Below are 22,608 nucleotides of genomic sequence, written 5' to 3' on the forward strand. Positions count from 1 at the left end.
CACCGGCAGCTACAGTTCTACAAATGTGTAACATCTGCAAATATAAATGAGAAGGATGTTATCATTATTAATAAATAAATAAAAACTTTCGAACCCCTCCGGGGCCTTCGGAGTGCATGGACCCATGTGCAGTTGCAACTGCTGCACCTGCTATTGCTCCGCCACTGGGGTGAGCATGCATTCTGCTGTCATAGAGGCTGTGGGTGAGCATGCATTCTGCTGTCATAGAGGCTGTGGGTGAGCATGCCTAGGGCAGCAGTGTGGAGTAGTGGTTAGGGCTCTGGACTCTTGACCAGAGGGTCGTGGGTTCAATCCCTGGTGGGGACATTGCTGCTGTATCCTTGAGCAAGGTACTTTACCTAGATTGCTCCAGTAAAAGCCCAACTGTATAAATGGGTAATTGTATGTACAAATAATTTGGTATCTTGTAACTATTGTAAGTCGCCCTGGATAAGGGCGTCAGCTAAGATAATAATAATGCATTCTGCTTTTGTTTACACATCCAGACTGATTTTCAAATGATTTTCAAACTGTAGGACACATCTTAGATGTCTTTAAGAGGTAAATGAACCTAAACAAAAATAACAAAACCACGTTAGGCAAGGCAACACTAGAACGTGCAAAAATGAATGACCTATTACAAATATGGTATCAGTGTATTACAAGGCACCCATAGATGTTCCAAGAAAACATGTGTGTTTTACATTGATAAGCGATTGCAGACTGCACACGTGAGTGACACTCTGGTTGTGTGTCTAGATTTCCCTTTATTTTGTTGTCGCTGTGAGCAATGTAAAAAAAAAAAAAAAAAAAAAAAAAAAAATGCAAAACAGTATTTTAACCATAACCATTTTGCATGAAACATTTTAGTTAAAAGTCGACTAAAAAAAAAAAAGAATCCCACTAAGCTGCAAGAAATAACTGAAAGGAGAGGGCTGGACGAGGAGGAGCTGCAGAAAGATATGCCCCTCCCACTGCTGTTATAAAGGGGCTGTGGGGATGGATAAGTCCTGTTGAGAAACGCCATAAAGCTTGTTAACAGTCAGAGAGAGAGGGAGAGAGAGAGAGCGAGCGAGAGAGACAGAGAGTGAGCGAGAGAGAGAGAGAGAGAGAGAGAGAGAGAGAGAGAGAGAGAGAGAGAGAGAGAATCTGACTGTGGGAAGTGATGGACACCAAGAGAGGTAGGAATAAAACAGTCTGTCTCATACTCAAACACCAGAGTTTAGAGTAACAAAGGAATTAGAAATTATGTACAAACTGATGCTTTTTTTTTCTTCTCAGCAGCAGTTAACTACTTTTATTTTAAGGTTAGAGATGAAATGGAGATTTTACTCTGGAGGAAACAAAGTAAAAGCCTTTCAATTTAAAGGTTAACATTGTGTTACGTTTGATAGCCATTTAAGTTGACTGATTGTTCAAACAAAAGTGGGAGTGCTGTGTGTTGCATGAAAACTTTACAATTCAGCAGCATTCATAGCTGCCTTATACTGCAGAGAGCTTGTCCAGTTGCAGTTGTGTTTTTCATTCACTTTTGGGAATAGCTGCACAGGTTCACTTTTTCTTCTTTCTCCTTCCTTATCCTGATAAATGCAAGTTTCTTTTATACGAGTAACATCCATATGTGTGTCAGGCCTGCTCGAATGTTAAACTGTGAAAACAGTCAATTAGGAGCACATGCTTGCTCCTGAGCCTGCTCTCCGATACAGCCTCCTGTTTTTTTCACAGTCAGTGCTATCTGCTCCTCGCACTGTGCTGTTACAGTGTGTGCCTCCAGGGAATGTTACCTACAGATCAGTGGCATTGCTATTGACATCCCCAACTGTTCACCCGCTAACTCGTAGCAACACCCAGCAACACAGTGGTTCTCTTTCAATTTACAACTGTGACAAAACTGACTCTGAATCAGCCAGTCTGCTTTGTAAACACATGCACGGCAAACGGGTAGAAGGGTTTTTTTTTCTTTTAGTTAAGGTTACAGTTAACGGTATCTATCAAACTGTTTGAGGCTTTTGTGTTCTGTTTCTATTGATTAGTATTGACTCAAAGGATTTATATTACCAGTTTTTGCAGTTTAATTCCTACTTATCAGTGCATTTCAAAGAGGTTAACAGGCAGATTGCCTCATGTAATTTTTCTTTGAATTAACATTGTTGGGGAATTGGGGGTTTAAACGTTTACCCTCAATGGGAAAGGATAGTGATGGAGTGTATTGGGAGAGTGGAGGGAGATTGTGTGAGTGCAATATATGACCAGACAGAAAGAATTGTAACATAAGAGCATTCAACCTCCACCTACCAAGCTCAAAAAAGAAGTTGAAAGATTAATGACATCGAGAGTTCTTATCAGAATGTAAGAAACAATTGCCTTTGTATGTGGAGTGGTTTCAGTTAGGCTGCATTGTATTGCAGCAATTCAATCATGTTGAGTATTTTTTCAAGGTAGAGAACAATGCTGGGAAGTGGATAAAGCCACGGAGAAAAGACCTTCAGTCCAAGCTGTGGTAATAACTGGAGCTGTATAGGAGAATACAGTCCGTAATCTGAGCTCTGAGGTCAAACTGAAAGACACTAAGTCAAACAAATACAAAAAAAACAAAACCACGACTAGCAAAAATAGTTTGAAAGAGGAACCGTGTGATGTTCTGAGTCATTGCCACGGCAACCACAATCCTTGCCATGTAATAAAGATTCTAAGCTGTATTAGAATTGATGAATTGAACACAGTGTTTGTTATCTGAAATGTTTATTAAGCTTATATTGGTGTTAGTCTTTTACATTGTCATTAGTATTTTTTGCAATACCAAGGAAACAGAACTTCCTGCATAACTCTTACATATAGTTGTTGCCAGTGCAGTTTGTAGCATCAGGAGGAAACAGCTCCTGTTTTAGTGGTTTCCAAGTGAGTGGAGGTGAATGAGGAATATGTGATTTTTCACCTAAACCTAAAATCTAATGTGACAGTAACATGAGGTTCTACCTAAAATCTATTGTGAGAGTAACATGAGGTTCTACCTGAAATCTAATGTGACAGTAACATGAGGTTCTTAATGTAAAAAGCAAAGGCTCTCACCCAACCTGTTAGTAGCACAACAAGAAAGAAGAACCACTCTTATTTGTAATGAATTATTTACACCAGAAGGTTTTCTGGGTAGCACTTTATATGAAGTGTCTCTAATTACTGTGTATTTACATTGTAGTTACTTAGTAAATATATACTTACTTACACATAATGTGTAAATCTTTTTATGATCCAACCCTAACCCCTTTCTTATATAATTGTGTGCTTACATATAGCATGCAAAAAGATTTACAGATGAAGTACATTGTAACTATGTATAATAACATTGTAATTATGTGTAAGTACACATGTATTAAGTAATGAACTACTATGTAAATACACAGTCATTGGAGACACTGCGTGTAAAGTGTAACCGTTTTCTGTAATACTTACTGTACAATTGTTGGTTCTCAAAGGGAATCCAGTCTTCTGACAGGCTGCATACTCTCGAAATGCAAACATTCCAGCAGTTCTAGAGTGCTGAGGTTACTGGTGGCCCTGGAATGTCTGCAGCTGTGCTGGGCAATCCCATCTAGAGACCCTGTGGACTGTGCTTGCATTGAACAGTGTGTGGGTTGATGTGAGACACAGAAGGAAATGAATTAATATATGAAGATGCATTTCAGAGATAAAATACTGTTGTATTTACAATCTGACCAATTTAAAAATAAACAAACAAAGAACAAAACAAATAAAGTACTAGTTGTGGAAAAATAACATCCCATTTGGACATTGTCTTTATTTTTTAATGAGAGAGAAATTTGTGTTTGTTTTTCTCTTAGTACAGCTTTGGCCAAACATTTTCCATCTCCTAGAATTTTAGGATTGGATCATAATTAAAAAATTAAACTATATGAACATATTTGAGATCTTTTATTTAACATTGTGTAATCAAAGAAACTATAAAATGATATTGCAAAAGCCTACCGGAAGTCATAATAGTAGTACAGTATTTTATGTTAGATTTCAAAATGTCACATTTTTCCAGTTTTTTTGTTAAGTATATGAAAAACTACAAAGTGGTATGTAATTCAATATATTAACGTACCATTATTTAAAAAGCTTCATTCGACTATGAAGCAAAATAAGTTAATTCTATAGGGTGATGCAATACTTTTGGCCATAGCTGCATTGAGACATTATGTTATAGTCTAAGTTGATTGTACCTTGAATTTGTCTAACATCAGTATATTTGGAAACATTGCCTCCCTTTTTGTGTTTTTTTATTTTTTATTTTTGACTGAATATTTGTATTTATTTATTCTTTTCAGACAGTGAATGTCTTTCATGCAAAGTAAATAGTACAAGATCCAATCTGTCAGCTAGCTCATTAATAACCTCCCTTAGGTTTGCTGCACTTCTGTAGATAATCTGTGGCACAGCTCACACCTTGCAGTCCATCACTGTACCCTGTTAAGAGACACACCAGCTCACGTCCTTCTCACATGACAGAACAGATTGTGGACATTGCTTCAGCACACACTCTTCATAACATTGCAACACAAACACTGTAAATGCACCTGCAAGCATACATTCATGTAAGACATCACACAGGAAAGGCTACAGCTGCAATCTCCAGGTGCCTCCACAATGTTGGAAAGCAGGTCATAAACAACTCTGAACAGCTTTAACATGTGTGTTCAACTGTATCATTCATTCAAGGAACTTAGCCAAATAAATTGAGTTTTATCTTAGACACTGTAACTTGAAATAGTGAATGAAAATATGCATACTGGTGCCTACAGGCTTGTTTCTAACATCAGGAAATTCCAAACTAATGAAATTCACTCTTATTCATCACGCCAGGTGGTGTCAAACTTATAGTTTGACAGGAAGACTTATTAGACAATGTTACACATCTGTGAGACACCATTCATGTGTACATTATAATAACTGTGGGCAGTGTATTTGGTGTTGATCACTTATAAAAGTTTACCAAAGCAGGAGCACAGCAGTGTAATAAAGCATAGGAAAAGCATGGTTAAGCATAGGTAAGCGTAAAAAACAGCCAGGGATAGTATAGCATTTTAATATAACGTGGCAAACCAGGGTAAACTATGGTACATGCATAGTACAACCATAGACACAAACATGGAGTAAAGCTGCAAAAACAGCATGTAGAACTACTGTGGTAGACTTTTATAAGGGATAGCCCCAGAGGACAGGTCAGAGCAGGGTTATATAGTTAGGCAAATCATTGACAATACTACCCATACAGATACAGATGGTGTGTCACTGCAGCAAGCAGTCCCAGCGCTAATCTGTCTCACAGCATGCACGTACTGTTTCATTCCTGTAGCTACGGTGATAGCAGTGTAGCACAAGAAGCACATGGGTTACAACTGAGCATGAGGCTTGAAAGTGTCTCTTATTAAAAACATTAGCGATGCTTCCACAGCAGTTCCAGGTTTCTCTGTCTGTGGACAGGGCCTTTTTTGTTCTCAAACACACGTTTTCATTTAATCTTTTCACTATATGGAAGCAATGAAGCAGTCATGTCATTAGATCTCTTTACAGTTACTGTCCCTAAAAATGTTCTTGCTATGAAGAAACATGAATTACCAAAAAGGTTTCTTTATGTTGCTTCAAATCATGAAAAGTTATTTTTAATCAAAGCCCCTGGAGGGCTGAGTCAGTGTACCATTTCTAAATAACAAAAACAGATGGCTTGCCAAACGTGTTTCCGTACTGTACGTTTTCATCGCCATTATTGTCATGAAACAAAGCATGGCAAAAAACCCTCCCACACAGACACATATTAAAGTTATCTTTTGCCACGGAAGGCTGGAACTCTAAGATAAATCTCTACAGTACATTTTAAGACAGACATGTCCTGCTGTGTTGTATAAATATATTTCTGCATATTGTTATTGGGGTGTTTGTAAAGACCCTGTAACTGCTGTTTAATAACAGTGTTCTTAATTGCTCTATAAACTGACCCCCCCCCCACCCCTAGACTTTTACCTCAGAATTTCTATTTGACACATCTTTATGTGTGATCATCAAGTCAGGTAAACGCACATTAGGGTTGACACTTATGGTGTCAACACTGATGAAGGCGTTCAACATCCCTAGAATTACACTTTAGTTTAAAGTCACTGCAACTGTATCCTAACTGCGTTCGTTGCTTTATGCTGCAGTTCGCATGCTTTACAGGAAGCTGCAGCTCTTATGAAAAAGTCTTTAATACATACTCAGAAATCCCATATGAAAAGGTATTGCAGCAATAGTCTAGCCCCATGTTAAGAATACTGTCAGGCTCTAAAATACCAGGACAGAGAGACAGCTGTTTCATTCAATGAATTCATCATTTGAATACAGGTCTCATTGTATGTAGTGGAAGTACTGTGCACACAGGGTACCTCTTGTCAGTGCTTATCACTGATCTTATGTATTGTCTTAGTGCTGTATGAGGTGATAGTCTGCATAGTTTACATTACACTGCCTTTCAGATTCCTTATGCAGTTTGGCAAATAACTTTAATTCATACCACAGTCATTGAGGTACTTGAATCTGTTGTGTTAGTTGTGTTTAAGCTTTAGGTGGGGCTACATTATCCTCCCCATTACTGTATCTGTCCCTTTGTACTTCCAAACTACATTTTATACAACACATCCGTGTCCTTTTATTTTGTTATGCAATGATACACGTGGTACTTTCTGTGTCACATGACTGTCTGTCCTTTATGATTGTTTCATCGGGGGTGCGTTCAAGCAGAGCGTTCTCCGTGGCGCCCCGTAACAAATTGTAATGGTGGGTCAGTTTGGACTGCTTGGGACTGGACGCTGGGCGGGGAGCGGGAGTGTTAGTGTTAGGTATTGGTGTGCGTGTGTGTTTGTGTTGTCCTGCGTGAGTGTTCGAGTTGAAACGTGCTAACATGCTGCCAAGGGTGTCACATGGACAGTGCTGTGTTGGTCTGTGTCTGTGTTGGGCTGCACTGTGATTTGTGTTCGGTTCCGCCAGTCAGCAACTTGCGCGGGACCGAGGATCTGAGCGATTGGTCAGTGTGTATGCAAAGGTTACCTTGTGTGAGAGAGCCAATAGGGCTGGGGGGGATCTCTATTTTTGAGCTACCTGCGCGCAGCTCAGGGTTGTGTCGTGGTTTGTGGCTTTGACTACTGAGCTGCTTATCCGTTTGCTAAAAAGAGCGTCCTTTTGCTTGCTGTTCCACATACAATAAATATAACCTTTTTAACAGCTGCGGGTCAGATACGCCTCCATTACAGCATGTTAGCAGTTATTGAACGGTGTGTTAGGAGCGAGCAGTTTCACAATAAGCGAGTTTTGCAATTTGTGTGTATGTGTGTCTATATATATATATATATATATATATATATATATATATATATATATATATATATATATATATATATACTGTGTATATATATACATATATATATATATATATATATATATATATATATATATATATATATATATATATATATATATATAAAATGTAATTACTGCTACTGTGTTTTTGTTATAAAGCTTCTGAAACTTGTTTTGGTTTAACATCTTGAGGCAGGAGTCAGAATTGTCAAGTTATAAATAGTCCATGTTTACTTTTGTAATAGAATCCTCGCTTTAAAAAAATACTATGATCAGTTTTAAAAAAAAAAGTTACTTGTCACACATTTGTTGGTCATACAAATCTATATGTGAAAAAATCAATTTGCAGCCACCGCACTCATGATGCAGGTTGGCCATTTTGGACCTGCAGCAAGGCAGCTCTGAGACTCAGTACTGTATCGCTCTCGGCATGCAGGTCGTTCAAATAGAAAGCGCCACTTAGCGCTCTGGAGCTCTCTGCTTATTGAATACACCGCAGTCTCCACCCGTAATCTGTGTCACGTCTTATCACAAGGCTGCATTCTCAGACTGCTTACTTCTCTAAATATCCTTCAGCTGTTCTTGTCTAATGGCGAGTTCTGTGAAGAAGAAAGAGTACATTCCAGGTTTGTGGTGTTTTTTCAATCAGTCGGCCAGAAGCCAGAATGGGAGAACACAAAACTGTGACTGCATTCATACAGGAGCATCTAGAGTAGTCCATGAGGATGCTTGTCTGCTTTATAATACAGCTGTAAAATTACACTTGAGGTGTTTTTTTATTGTTGTAACTTTACAGCATATAAGTCCGTGTGAAGCAGTGTTCTCCTAACTGGTCGTTTATCAAGGCATACTAAATTCAAACAGGGTTTTTTGAACAATCCCTCACGATATAGAAATTATCCAAATTGACTTACAACACATTTATAAAAGTCTGATATAGCTTGGCAGTGTTAGTTAAAGTTTGACACTGTCATAGATAACATTTTTTTTCCAAGGTTTTTCAAAAAGTACCTTTGGTTTGGTTGAAGTCACCTGAAACCTCTTTGCTGATTTTGTTATGCAATAGATAGAGCATACTAGCCACAGTTCTGCTGTAATTAAAGAGTGCGAGTTTGTTTAGTGCGTGCATGGGAAGACAAATAGTATATTTCCAGACAGTAATACTTATCTTTTACCCTTCCAAGTGCAAACACAGCATGACTTGACATCATGATATAGTACAGGCTTATACATGCATGAAACAGGTAGCCAGAGGCAGTTGGTTGGTTGGTTTATTTTGCAACATGTATTAAATGAAAACACGAAACAATTGTAGGAGTGCTGCAGTTAACCCTGAAACTGCAAAATGTTCAGTTGTGAAACAGAATTGTGTGTCACCAAGGGAAGCTACGCAAAAACGTGATTTCCGCTTGGTTGTGTCGAACAACAAAGACCTGCATTCATTGATAACAGCTTTCGTCTTTGTGCATTATGCTGGTGGTCAAGGGAAAGACATGGGAAGGCTATTAGCTGGACAGACAGGGTCAGTATTCAGTGTTTCAGCAACCCGCTCTCAGACACACGGCTGGACATTCAACTGTCTATTGTGTGTGTTCTATTTATAATTTGAAACATTTCTAGTATTCACAGTACCAGTTTTAAAGTTGGTTAGTTCTACATTTCTGGCATTGAAAGTGATACAAAGTCACACGGCTGTACAGTGAACAGTCTGTGTTTTGTATATATATATATATATTTGAAATGTCTGTTTTGTCCTCAGATTTAGTTAGATTCATTGCAGTCTTTGACTGAAGAAAATTGAATGTTTTTAGGACTTTTTATGCCTGTGGGATTAGGGGTATTGTTTTAGTAATTTCAGTGTTGTTGTTTATTGACGTTACAACAGTGGTTTGGTTAATACAGGTCTTGATATAGTGGTATAGCACAGATACCAGTTGTAATTGTAAAGCAATGATCTCGTAGCACTTCTCAGTCCATAGATGTAAATGGACTGTAACCAAAATCCCACAACGATGCAACTGCTAATAGTAATTAAAAATGTTAAGGCTGTGAAAAATATATATATTTACCTGAGAATGGTTGAGTGTAACAAAACATTTGGCTGCCTTAGACCAATGATATAATAATAATAATAATAATAATAATAATAATAATAATAATAATAATAATAATAATTAATGCTTGTCTGCTTTATAAGACAGCTTAGACAAATAGATCAAATCGTTTCAAGATAGAGGTTCTTAATGTTAAAGTCTTTAAAGGGCAATACTTTGTTTTGAGTGTCATAAACAAGTATTTAATAAATATGCAATTAACAGTTTGCTGAAGTTTGCTTACCTGTTAATAAACAGTCAATAGATATGCCATACACTTGTGTGTGTATCCTTAGACTGCTATATGAGCTGATATTTACACAGTGTGTATGTGTTTTGAAACTTGGTCCTTGTATAGTTTTATACTATTTACTAATTTGAAAGGAACACAGCATTTTATTTAGGGAGCTACCTTATTCATTGTGTTTTATTTGTAACACATTGTAAAACCATCAAATAAGAAATGTACATTTGTTAATAAAACTTGAAATAAGTCATCATTTCGCTTTTTAAAATAGGATATGATGCTAAAGAATTGTTAAAAGTGACTATGGATGCTTTTAAACAAGAAGTATGATTTTCAAACAGCTACCAGTCCTCTCTTTGCTGTCCATTGTTGGTTCATCCTATTTCCAAAACAGTTATGAGACAATAAAAAGGAAACCAAATGGGCCATGCAGGCTAAACAAATCCATGCACAGAATGTATTATAACACACTGCAGCTCCTCTGATCCTGAATTTAAGCGGTTCAGGCATCAGTGTATCCCACAGATCCCATGAGATGAACTAGAAACAGACAACAGGTAAACATTATATATAGGTAGGTTTGAAAGGATTTTAAAAACAAAATAATATATTTTTTTTTTTTTGGGGGGGGGGGGGGGTACAAAAAGGTTTAAATTAAAAAATATTTTATTTCAGGATGTTTCGGACAAAAGCCCTTTTCGGCTGTGGAGAAAGAAAAGCAAACACATGCAATAAACTTGTCAATTTTTGTATTCAGAATTCTTGAAAAATAACAAGTTTACTGCACTGTTTACTTATATCTCTGTATACAGTATATTAATGATTCATTCAGAATATTATCAGGTTAAGACATGTTGAGTATTGCTCAAACAGTACAGATGCATAACCACTGGGAGATGATTTGGACTAGAATTATCACAGCTTAAATTATTATTATTATAATTACTATTATTATTATGCGTATGATAGACCACTCCATCTTCTTCTGGGAGGTGACAGACAGAATGTTAATACCTGCACTTGCTCTTGTGTGGCTCTGCTACTGCTGCTGTTTTATACTGTTCTGAAACACAAGTGCTGCTTTGTTTTTTGCAATGTGTTTTCAGCATGTTTTGTATGATATACAGTATTCTAGTGAAGCTGATTCTGGTAAAGAAGTAATTTCTCCAATGATGCTTGAACCAGGAGTGAGAAGGAATTCTGTAAATAAACAATATTGAGGCTGCAGAAATGAGCAACACAAATCAATAGCACTGTCACTGACTCTGAGAACAATGTCAGCTCTGTATCACTGACACATGGCAAGTGATGAGAGCAGAGAGAACAATAGAAATGGATACAAATGCAATGCAATGCCTTGCATATTCAAGATGCTGCTGATTTCCTTTTGGGATGCCTAGACCCAATCGGGTACACGGAGGACCACCTGAAGTTTCATCTTTGATATTATTCATGTCTTTTAACATAACAGACAGTGGCTGTATTCTGCACAGTTCACTTCCTTTTCCCTGTGGTTATTCAAGAATCCCAATCTGAGTTTGTAAAGGTGTAGCACTGCAGAATACTCTTGCAGTATTAGGACCGGTGCTGTCTGCGTTGTGCTCCAGGGAAGGATAGAAAGGTGCTGCATTTGGCTGAATATCAATTGCCCTAAACAGAGAGCTGCCTGGCTGCCTGGGACCAGCCCAAACATGCACACATTCCGGGGAATCCTACCTTCCTTCCAGCCTGAGTCTCTCCCACAGAGGACAAACAGCAGCTCAGTGAGGATGGGGTGCAGGATGAGCAAAACAATTACAGCACTAGACGGAACTAGAATGTCTGGCTCTTTTGTACAGGCTCAGTGCTCCCTTATATTTCCCACTCAGATCATTCCCCATTTTGGTTAAGTTATGGCTCCTTCCTAAGGCGTGAATGAGGCTGGAGTTCATTAGAAACTTCAATGCTGTGTTGATTCAAGGGGCATAAAGAAAGTAATAACATACTGGAAGTTGCAGGAGAGCTGCAACCATCCATTAACTGATTAAGGCTGCTTTTACGTTTTTATAGTTTTGACCTGTGTTGATTTTTCCTTTATTTTTTTCTTCACTGTTGTACATAATTTGCACAAGGCTTTTGAATGCATAGTTACACATTTTTTTCTGGGAACAACAACTTTCTCAGTCCCAAAGTCCTATCTGCAACCATGCATATACCACAATCTAATAAGGGGACAGTCTTTATGAAAACAATTCCATTTATCTGACTATATATCTGAGCATTGAATGGCTAAAACAATATGAGGATGGTATGAGGTATGTACAAGTGAAAGGACTGAAGTATAAACTTACTGGGTAGCTTGACATTGCTGGTAAATAAACACCCCTAACTTTTAGGATATCTGTATCTTCATGAGGAAAAAACGGAATCTCTAAAAAGTGCTTGAAAAAGTATGAATATGTTCTAGGCAGAAGCAGCAAGTCTGGAAGTGTGGCCTGCAAAACATATTTGATTATAGAATGAGAGTGTTTACACTTAGGCATGTAGAATGTGTTCTGTCTGGTTAACCTTGAGCTCCAGCATCTGTTCTTGTCGGTGCCTGAGAGATCGTCAGGATCACAGGGAACTCTTTTCTCTGACATCATAAAGCCGGGAGTGGAATTCTCCTTCCAGTGCCAGAATAAACAAGAACAAAGGGAGTTCCGCAAAGGAAACGACCAAGCGAGCAGTTACTTCAACATGTTCTCAAAACAGAAACAAGTAACAAAGAAAGAAATACAAAAATGCCTTTTGTTTCTTCAAAGCTAATAAATTACAAAAGCATTCATCTTTACAGTCTGTGACTCTCACGATTGGAGTTCACCATTAAATAGTTTCCACTGCTCAATTCTCTGTTTCCATGCCAACGCTAATAAGCTACTTGGCAATGGATTGAGAACACAAGCCAAGAAAAATACCTCCGAACGCTGTTCTGTTTCACCCTATGAAGGATTCTCTCGTGTAGCCTTTGTTGGCTGTTCAGGCCTTTCTGGCTAAGTATGATCTTTAACAAGTTTTCTTGTTTTAATTGCTGATTTGATGCAACATGTGCGAGAGGTAGGCTAACGCATACTATCTTGATTAATAGAAGGTGGAAGGATGTTGCTTACAAGCAGTTGCAGAAATATGAAGCTTCTGAATTCAAATGACATAAAAGGCCCTGTGTTGTGTGTTATTCAACAATGTATGAGCCTGTAACCTATGTGTGTGCCAAGAAAGAGATTGGTTGAAAATACTGAACCAAAACCATTGAGCTGTAGCTTTTGAACATTGTATTACTCTTGTAAAGTTATGCAATATATAAAGACATTGACCCAGGATGCTGGAGAGACCATCCTTTATATAATTAACTAGGCATGAAAAACAGATACAAACAAGGGATAAAGCTTTGATATAAATGCTTTATATTGTTAGGGCCACCTTTGTGCATTTTGGATGTGCTTTTCTGTCTTAAATGGATGTGTTACAGGTGCACTCGTGCCCGTTACTAAACAATAAGCAAAGAATCAATGCAGAGGTTATAACGCTGTACTTGACGTGCTGTAATTATGAATTCTGAATAAATACAACATCTTTTTGTTATCTCTCTGAATCCCAGGTCTTAGATAAGTATAATAGGGCACTGCATTTACAAAAAGAAAGCTAAATCGTCAAAGCATTAAAGAAAGCTAAAAGAAGTATAGAACTGGGACACTGGTAAGAGGATAGTTTGCCATGAAATCAATACATCTCGTCCTTTAGAAGGTAATCCACAGGATCGTTGCAGACATAAGTTTTTATATTTCTCTAACAGGTTTCTTAGATATCCACCTTATTGGATTCACTTACAGAATAAAAGTCAGTCACTGTAAGCTAAAATAGACAGTTAATCTGATTTAACATTTAACATTCACATTGAAGTGCCTTTCTTGACATCTATTATTGTATTAGCTCAGCTTGAAGACACTCAGTGATGTGAACGGTTCTAATGGATGTGGAGTTTGCTGACCTTGTTTCTAATGACCATTCTTTTTTTCGTACTGTATTCTAGATTACAGTAAAAGTCACACAGGGTGTCCGCTGAGTTTGTATAGTCATCCTGACTGCATCTGGTGAGAATATGCAGCAGAACAGGCTAACAATATATGAGATGTGCCTGTGCTGGCCCTAGGAGCACAGCATGAATAAACTGAGCTAAACAATATATGAGATGTGCCTGTGCTGGCCCTAGGAGCACAGCATGAATAAACTGAGCTAAACAATATATGAGATGTGCCTGTGCTGACCCTAGGAGCACAGCATGAATAAACTAAAGTAAACTAAACATAGTTAAAACAATCCCAACTCAGATTTGAACTGCTGGGCTGGCTTTTGCTATGCTTGTCTTCTTTATAATATAGCTTAGACTTATCTTTTAAATCAAGTTTATTTATTTGCATTTGTTCATTCTTGAGCTGGATTGACTGGCCAATAGCTTTTTCTTTTTTGTTTGATTGTTTTTCTTGTAAAGCGCCCTGGGATGCTCCGCATGAAGCACACTCTATACGAGCACATGGTGTAGTATTGTATTGTACTAGTAAAGTTGTGCAGAATTTCTGCATGTTAAGTACAGGTTATGCAATATCCATGAGGTGAGCAATATTCTTTGGTTAAGGCCTTCTTTTCTTAACTTCCAGACATGAAACAGAAGAACCCCCGGCACAGACAGCTCACTGTGGTCATCGCATTCCTCTTTGTTTTGGGAATTATCGCATTAGTTACGACTGCCGTTGTACAGAACAAGCCTCTTCCCAAGAACAGTAAGGTAAATTAATATGAAAACCTGGAGTTTAATAACTCTCTAATTAATCTCTCCAAACTGCTACATAGTAACTGTTGTCTGAATACAAGATTTGTGGGTAACACTTTACATGAAGTGTCTCTAATGACTGTGTGTTTACATATAGCAGTTACTTAGTAAATACATGTGGACTTACCCTTTTTCTGACACAATTGTGTACTTACATATTATTATTATTATTATTATTTATTTCTTAGCAGACGCCCTTATCCAGGGCGACTTACAATCGTAAGCAAAAACATTTCAAGCGTTACAATACAAGTAATACAATAAGAGCAAGAAATACAATAACTTTTGTTCAAGTAAAGTACAAGTTTGACAAACCACAATTCAATAATACAGCAGGTAATAGTGATAGTTACATCAGGATATGATTAAATAGTGATAGTTACATCAGGATGTGATTAAATACAAAGTACTACAGGTTAAAAACTTGGCAGATTACAGTATTCTGAAGTACAGGATTAAATGCAGTAAAATAGGGGCTGATAAGAGCAAAATAAAGCACATTTACATGAAGGGTGATAGTGTCCCAGGATACAAACAGAGGAGTTCTACAGGTGCTCTTTGAAGAGGTGAGTCTTATATATATATACATATATATATACATATATAATGCAAAACTATTTGCACGTCCTATACTGTATATATAAAATCAAATGATGTGTCATAAGGCTTTGGAGGACTGGCCTGATGTCCCCAGCAGTGGAACAGGCAGTTCCAATGATGTATCAAACTGGCTTTCATGATGCTCCACTGGTCTGCATCAGATAATCTGTACACTAAAGAGACTGATCTGCAGTGCTGTTTTGGTTGGTTTTCATCACCGTCGCACACAAAGGAGCATTTCAATGAAGTATATAGCAAGAGTGTAAAGCTTTAGGATCTAAGTCTAGGCTGATTCATTCAAGGAACTATTCTTGTTGTCCAGAGGCGTTAACTAAGAGCCTGATGAAGCAATGTCATTGCTAATGTTTTATATGAATAATTGAGGAATGCGTCACAAACGGCTGCTTATTTCCTACTGTGCACGGGTGCAATGTACTGTATGACTACATCTTGTTTCATGTACGCTTATTACATTTGAAATGCTGACCCTGCTTCTAAAGAGTTGCCCTGTGCTCTACTTCTCCACAGTATGGCATCGTCCTGGATGCAGGTTCTTCTCACACCTCACTGTATATCTACGAGTGGCCAGCAGAGAAGCAGAATGACACTGGAGTGGTGCAACAGCTGCATGTCTGCCATGTCAAAGGTACACAGAGCATGCAAGCAGCATCTGAAGTCAGTGGCCAGGGAGGGGTCAGAGAGGGGTCAGGGCCTTCAGATGCTCTGCTCCCTGCCTTTGCAACTCTGTCCCAAGCCATATCAGGAATGCTGGCACAGTCAAGTCTTTGAAATTTAATTTAAAACAGATTTGTTTTACGTTGGCTTATTCTTGAGCTGGGTTGACTGGACAAAGGCTTCTTTGTTTTTGATTTTAGAGTTTTTATTGTTAGACGCCCTGGGATGCTATGCACAAAGAGTGTATTGTCTACTTTTGTGAATATTACAAACATCCTCAAGCAATTCTTCAGTTCTGGTGGCTGGGATCATTAGAGCCAGAAATTATGAGAGCAAAGTTCCATGATGAACAATCAGGATTTTATACATCAAATATACTGGCACTTATTTTCACAAGATTGAAAAAATATTTAATCAGAACAACAATTTTGGCTGACATTAATTATTATTATTAATAATAATAATAATAATAATAATAATAATAATAATAATAATAATAAAGCCTGAAGAAATTGGTCCGGGATGAAGATATATGTATACTTTTTTCCTTTTGCTCAAATTTTAGTTGTTACTCTGGGCCATATTTTTTAAGCGTTTACTCCAGTCCTTAATTACCTCTTATTTTTCTGAAAGAGGGAAGACACCTAAAACTCTCGCAAGATATTAGGAGTTAATTCAAGAATGGAGGAAACACTTTGAAAATACGTCCCTCTTTGTCTTACTGTCTAAGTGCTGTGTATATGCATACAGCTGCTGTATGAAAGAGTGTTTCTATTTTCCAGAATGCTAGGACGACCACTAATTGTCTCTCCCCGTCTATTAAAACAAACAGGCCCCGGAATCTCCAGCTATGCAATGGACCCAGAAAAGGCAGGGAGATCTCTACAAGATTGCATGGATGAGGCGAAAAGAATAGTTCCTGAAAGAAGACATAAGGAAACCCCAGTGTCCCTCGGAGCTACAGCTGGCATGCGGCTCCTCAAGTATTTCATTTAACTGCATTTAACAATATGACAAGCGCTTAGGATCCCACAACAGTTTCACGACTGTTCCGGCCTCCTCTATTGTTGTAATGCACTATCTAGCCTGAATCAAGTTTAATGTATAGGTTCCATGCTATAACACTTTAAAAAGGAACACATTACCCTTCTTGCATTCTCTCTCTGTTGCCTCACAAGGACGTCTCGTTCTGCTGGAGTTGATGTGCATTCAGCGGGACTTTTGTATGTTTTGACTTCCAGGCTGCAGAACCCAGAAGACTCGAAAAAGGTTCTTTCATCTGTGGAAAAAACGCTTTCCTCTTCCCCCTTCGAGTTTCAGGGGGCACGGATTATCACTGGACAGGACGAGGGGGCGTATGGGTGGATAACTGTCAACTACCTGATGGGCAACTTCAAACAGGTATATCCAATCTCACTGTGGTATACTGTAGGTATGTACTGTACATAAAGAAAATCAACAGCAGTGAAAATGAAATATTTTTTCATTAGTTAATTGCATTCGTTCAGATTGAAGTTGTTCTGTTAAAGTACTGAAGTGATCTGCAGTGTCAACAAACCTCACGACTGTCTGCTTAAAAGGTTTACTCGAATAACGTCTGGACTGTTAGGATCAAATGTGTACAGTGTAAAAAACTCAAAAAACATTCAGATATTTGCCTACCATAATTATCCAAGTATAGCACACACCGCTTTTACAAATTGTAGGAGGATTTCGCTGTGATAAATAAATAAAGTTTCTGTATCCTCTGGTTATATTCTTCTATATTCCTGCCAGGTTAGTGTACCAGAAGTGCACATTATACATCAGATGCAAGGCAGCTCAGTCATGCATGTTATACGCAGGGACGTGTTGTACTGTAAAGTTACGGTATGTCTTTTCATTACTGTCAGCAGCTGATCTCGTTGTCTCTCTGTCTCTTCATCTCCAGGGAAGCGGGTGGTTAAATCTTTGGCCCAAGCCTGAGACCACAGAGACGCTGGGGGCTCTCGACCTCGGAGGGGCTTCCACACAGATCACATTCGTTCCAAAAGGAGAGATCGAGTCTTTAGAGAGTTCCCTATATTTCCAGCTGTATGGCAACAAGTACAGCGTTTACACACACAGCTTTCTCTGTTACGGAAAGGATCAGGCTCTCAAGATCACGCTGGCTAAACAGTTGCAGGTAGAACTAATGCAGCTGAATTACACTCTTCTAACCAAGGAAGAAAGATGGGTCAAATAGAGAGGGGGTTATCAAATGTGTTCTGTATGATTATGGCATTTCGATTGCAATGTAGTCCAAAACAGCGATGCAAACCCAATCAACGGATTCAAATACACTTTGTATATCCTGGGTTTCATTTGTACTGGATAGTTTTTTGGCATTTTGCCATTTGGGGTGCAACACAAACTAGTAAGTTTCTTTCTATATATATATATAGTAAAGAAAAAGGTAATTTGAATAATTGATAAAAATCAATTATATCAGTTATTATTTTATCAATTATTCACAGCGGTTTTTCTTTTTTTTAATTAGATAGATAGATAGATAGATAGATAGATAGATAGATAGATAGATAGATAGATAGATAAAAAATATGCAGTATATCGTTACAGTGCAGTTTAAAAGGTAGCGAATCTGGGATCCGGTCTGATCCGGTACAACTTAACTCCTTTGTTTATCTGTTCAGCATTTTCTAATGCTCTGAAACATGAAGACGCTTATTCAGATTGTCTTATCAGGAGTATTATATGGTGATATCTGTACCAAATTAATATGCCCAGTTCTTAATTTAATTTAATGTAATTATTATTCTTTTTTCATCATAAATTGAAATGAAAAATAATAAAGCGGACATAAAGTTATGTTAACAATGTTCTCTATAAGGTTGCAGTATGCCAATATGATCTCGAGAAAACCATCCCGTTAGCTCGTGATCACGAGACGATTTATCTCAGGAACTTGAGAAAATGGAAGTAATTACCCCGTTTTCCTGACGTATCTATCTCGAGAAAACAAAAGTAATGCCTTCCATTTTCTCGAGATCCTGGGTTAATTATCTTGTGATCTCGACATAACAGAGACTGTTTTTCTTTTCTTTCGTCGATTGCTGTCACACTGCTGTCATTGGTATTTTCTTTTAGCGGGAGTGTTAAAATAGGCTTGATACCCTGGAAGATCCCCAGTGGAGTGATCCTCTGCCATACTCTTTTCATTTCAGGGACATGTTCCAGATAGCCTTGAAGATTCCTGTTTCAATCCAGGGTTCATTAAAAACATGTCTGTGGACAGCATCTACAGCAGCCCCTGCACTGCGGGAGAGAGGAACCCATCCAGCACCCAGGGAGGGTTCCATCTCAACGGAACAGGCAACGCAGAGCAGTGCCATGAAAAAGTCAAACAAATATTCAACTTGACCCACTGCCCGTCATCCAGCTGTTCCTTTAACGGGGTCTATCAGCCACAGCTGCAAGGGAATTTCGGGGCTTTCTCAGCATATTATTTTGTAATGGCTTTCCTAAATCTGACAACCAGTGAAAGGCCTGTCACACTGGTTGAAGCCAAGGAGAAATTGAGAGAGTTCTGTTCCACACCCTGGCAGACAGTAAGTGACACTCCTCTAATATGTTTGATGGTTTGTTTACCTTTTGGTTAAACCTTTAAAATAATGGCCGCAAATTCATAATGAATTCTGACTGAATACCACAGGAATAACACCTGAATATCTTAAGCACTTCCTCTGAATTCTGCAGTCATCCTGATAATTCATCATCATTTTAATAAACATTTAGGTTTCCCTTTCCTTATGAATTCACTGTTCATTCTTCCCTAATTCACCCCCTCTTACTCGCCCACCAGGGGATTGTGGGAAGTGTTAGTTCATGCGTGAATGCATGCCTTATACAGCATTTCTTACAAAGGAACATGGAATGAATATGGGTAATTAAATCCACATGAGTTAATAGGGGTCTGAATTCACAATGAATGACTTCCGAACTCTGAGGAAGTGCATTAGAGATCCAGGTGTTATTCCTGTGGTATCCAGTTGGAATTCATTAGGAATCTGCGGACATTATTTCAAAGTATTACCAGCTTTGCCATGCTGCTAGTCAAATGTGATTCCTTGAAGCCAAACCCGCGCACAAATCAGACACCAACCAACTCAAGCATTTTTGTTTCTTTCTTTTTTTCTTAACAGTTAAAGGAGAACTTCCCAAACATTAAAGAGAAGTATCTGGGTGAATACTGCTTCTCAGGGACATACATCTTGACCTTGCTTGAGATTGGATATAAATTCAGCCCGGAGAACTGGAACACAATTCGCTTCATTAAGAAGGTAAACTGAAAGCAGACTATCTTTAAATGATATTCACTGCACCCAAATAGTACACAAAAGAGCACAGTGAGTCACAATTATTCATTTAAACCATACGTAACGGGTAGTGTTGTGTATTGTGACATCTTTTGCATTGTGGTTCTGACGCTGGCTTGCAGTATGCAGGGTCGCTGGTTCACACCCAGCCTCCGCTCCGTTACACGTAGTTCTGCTCATTAGACAAATTTAACGGAAATCCACATTTATAACAATGAAACTGTGTGGCCACTGGGTGTCACTGTTGTTCCATGTTGGGGTCAAACCACACAGTACTGTACTTGAGTTCCGTGTGAAGGGCAAGACAAGGTACTGAACTCTCTCACTCCACATAGGACCCAATTCAATGAACTGTTCATATGATAAATACAATAAATGTGGAGCTGCAGTATTTGTATCAATGGTGCTGCATGTACAGACCTTGACAGGTTTCATAAGTAATGTTTTCAATTCAAACACTCAGCAGTCAAAGAGTGAGGCAAAATGTTTTCATTAAAACGTGTTGCGACAAATGATTTGAACAGTGCATAATCTATGAGTCATTGTCGATGTAAAGCAGATTTCTATGCAGTGCTGTCTTCTCATGGTGATAATACACTGGCATGAACATGAATAGAATGGACAGAGTCTGCTGATTTTGATAGGAATCATATTTAAAGCACGAGGGAAGGAATCGCATTGTAATGTTGTGTGTTCTTGTGCAGATTGGGGATAGCGATGCTGGTTGGACTCTTGGCTACATGCTGAATCTCACAAACATGATTCCTTCAGAGGCCCCCTACTCTCCTCCTCTCCCTCACGCTGGCTACGTCTCTCTCATGGTCATATTCTCCTTGCTCCTCATGGGGCTCCTTGTCACCGGATGGCTCTGCTTTGGAAAAACCACTTGCACATCTCAGAAAGAAGCTGTTTAACAATACACACACACATGCACACACACATGCACACACACATGCACACACACGCACACCGCACGCACACACACACACACGCATGCACACACACACACCACACACCAGACACGCACAAACACAGACACATACCCACACACACAACTGTGAACCCAGAATGCTGTCATTTGTTTCCCAAAGCAGTGAGAGTGTTATGGAAACCCTGTATTTCTGTTTGATTCTCGTCTTTTTTGTTTTTTTTACTATGTGGTATTACTGTTTACTTTTTTGGTTTTTTTACTGTGTGGTATTACTTTTCACTTTTTTGACTGTATGTTATTACTTTTCACTATTTTAGGGACACGATACCTCAAGAAGAAAAGCCTGCCCTTTGATATTATGTGGCATACCAGTCCTTTTTACCAGGTGTTATGAAATGATATTGAGTAAACCGATGTGGATAGACTTTTTTTCTGTTGGACACATTATCTAATGCCAGATATGCAAGAGCAGGTCATGTAGCAGCGTTTCCTTCGTGGATAATTTCATATCTGCTGAAAACGTTCTCATATAAGTGTTTGAACCCCATTTTAACCCATTGAAGTGTCTTCTGTCGAACTTTTATTTAACATTCCTCCCCCTTCATAAATAACTTTCAAAGACCTCTAATGATGAAAGTCCAGCGATGCTCAGGAGAATGCAACAAGGGATCAATTACAAAGGGCATTATGTCATTTGTATTATTATTGTTATTATTATTATTACTGTTTCATCTTAGGAAACTCTTTTTAAATGTATAAACAGATGCTGCACTGAATATCTTAGCCAACTATATGAAAACACAACTATTTTTATATTCCTTTTTCTTGTTTTGTTTTTCTACTATGTATATACACGCACACAAACACACACACTCCCACATGTTCAAACACACGCACACACACATACACACACAACACTCAACCAAGTATTAGGACACCCAGATAGCCTCCACCAAAAGCTGTAGAGAAATACGCACATGATTTTCAGACTTCCACTAGAGGGCAGTATAGCCTACTTTATGCCTATTTCTACTTTGTTTCATAAATATGAATGGCTTTCTCTGCAAAGCAATAAACAGTGATCACATGACAAACGATACAGAGCAATATAAATAACAGTAAGTGATTTAAATCAAAGTGTTGCAATATTGACCCAGATCACAAAACCTCAGACACACGATTGACATGACCTCAAGAGATACCTAATTATTCGACTGCAAAGCATAACAGAAATCTCAATGCTTCCACCTTGTTGGGCCCAATTACCAACCCCATTGTTACAAAACTTGCAAGAAACTTTTTTGAACCCTTTCAAAATTCTGAGTTGTTTGTGGGGCAGTTTCATTACATACATGTATTGCAAAGATAGATCTGGGCCCCGTGTCATATTATTTTTGTATTATTATTGTCTGACAGTCTCGTATGTAGCATTTTTGTTCTGTCATTTTAATAAACATATCTCCAACAACAAA

The 22,608-nt window shown here is 38.3% G+C and overlaps 1 protein-coding gene across 1 annotated transcript; it reads left to right on the forward strand.

Annotated features, from left to right (window-relative positions):
* Positions 1-1,015: 1,015 nt before the first annotated feature.
* LOC117417929 (ectonucleoside triphosphate diphosphohydrolase 1) lies at positions 1,016-22,608 on the forward strand. The gene is made up of 9 exons (XM_034030346.3): positions 1,016-1,181; positions 14,403-14,530; positions 15,704-15,821; positions 16,683-16,833; positions 17,092-17,251; positions 17,781-18,014; positions 19,054-19,437; positions 20,032-20,169; positions 20,910-22,608. Exons 1-9 carry the CDS (start codon positions 1,166-1,168, stop codon positions 21,117-21,119), a joined length of 1,539 nt encoding a protein of 512 aa, XP_033886237.2. The 5' UTR covers positions 1,016-1,165; the 3' UTR covers positions 21,120-22,608.

Source organism: Acipenser ruthenus, chromosome 13 (assembly GCF_902713425.1).
Source record: "Acipenser ruthenus chromosome 13, fAciRut3.2 maternal haplotype, whole genome shotgun sequence".
NCBI lineage: Eukaryota > Metazoa > Chordata > Actinopteri > Acipenseriformes > Acipenseridae > Acipenser > Acipenser ruthenus.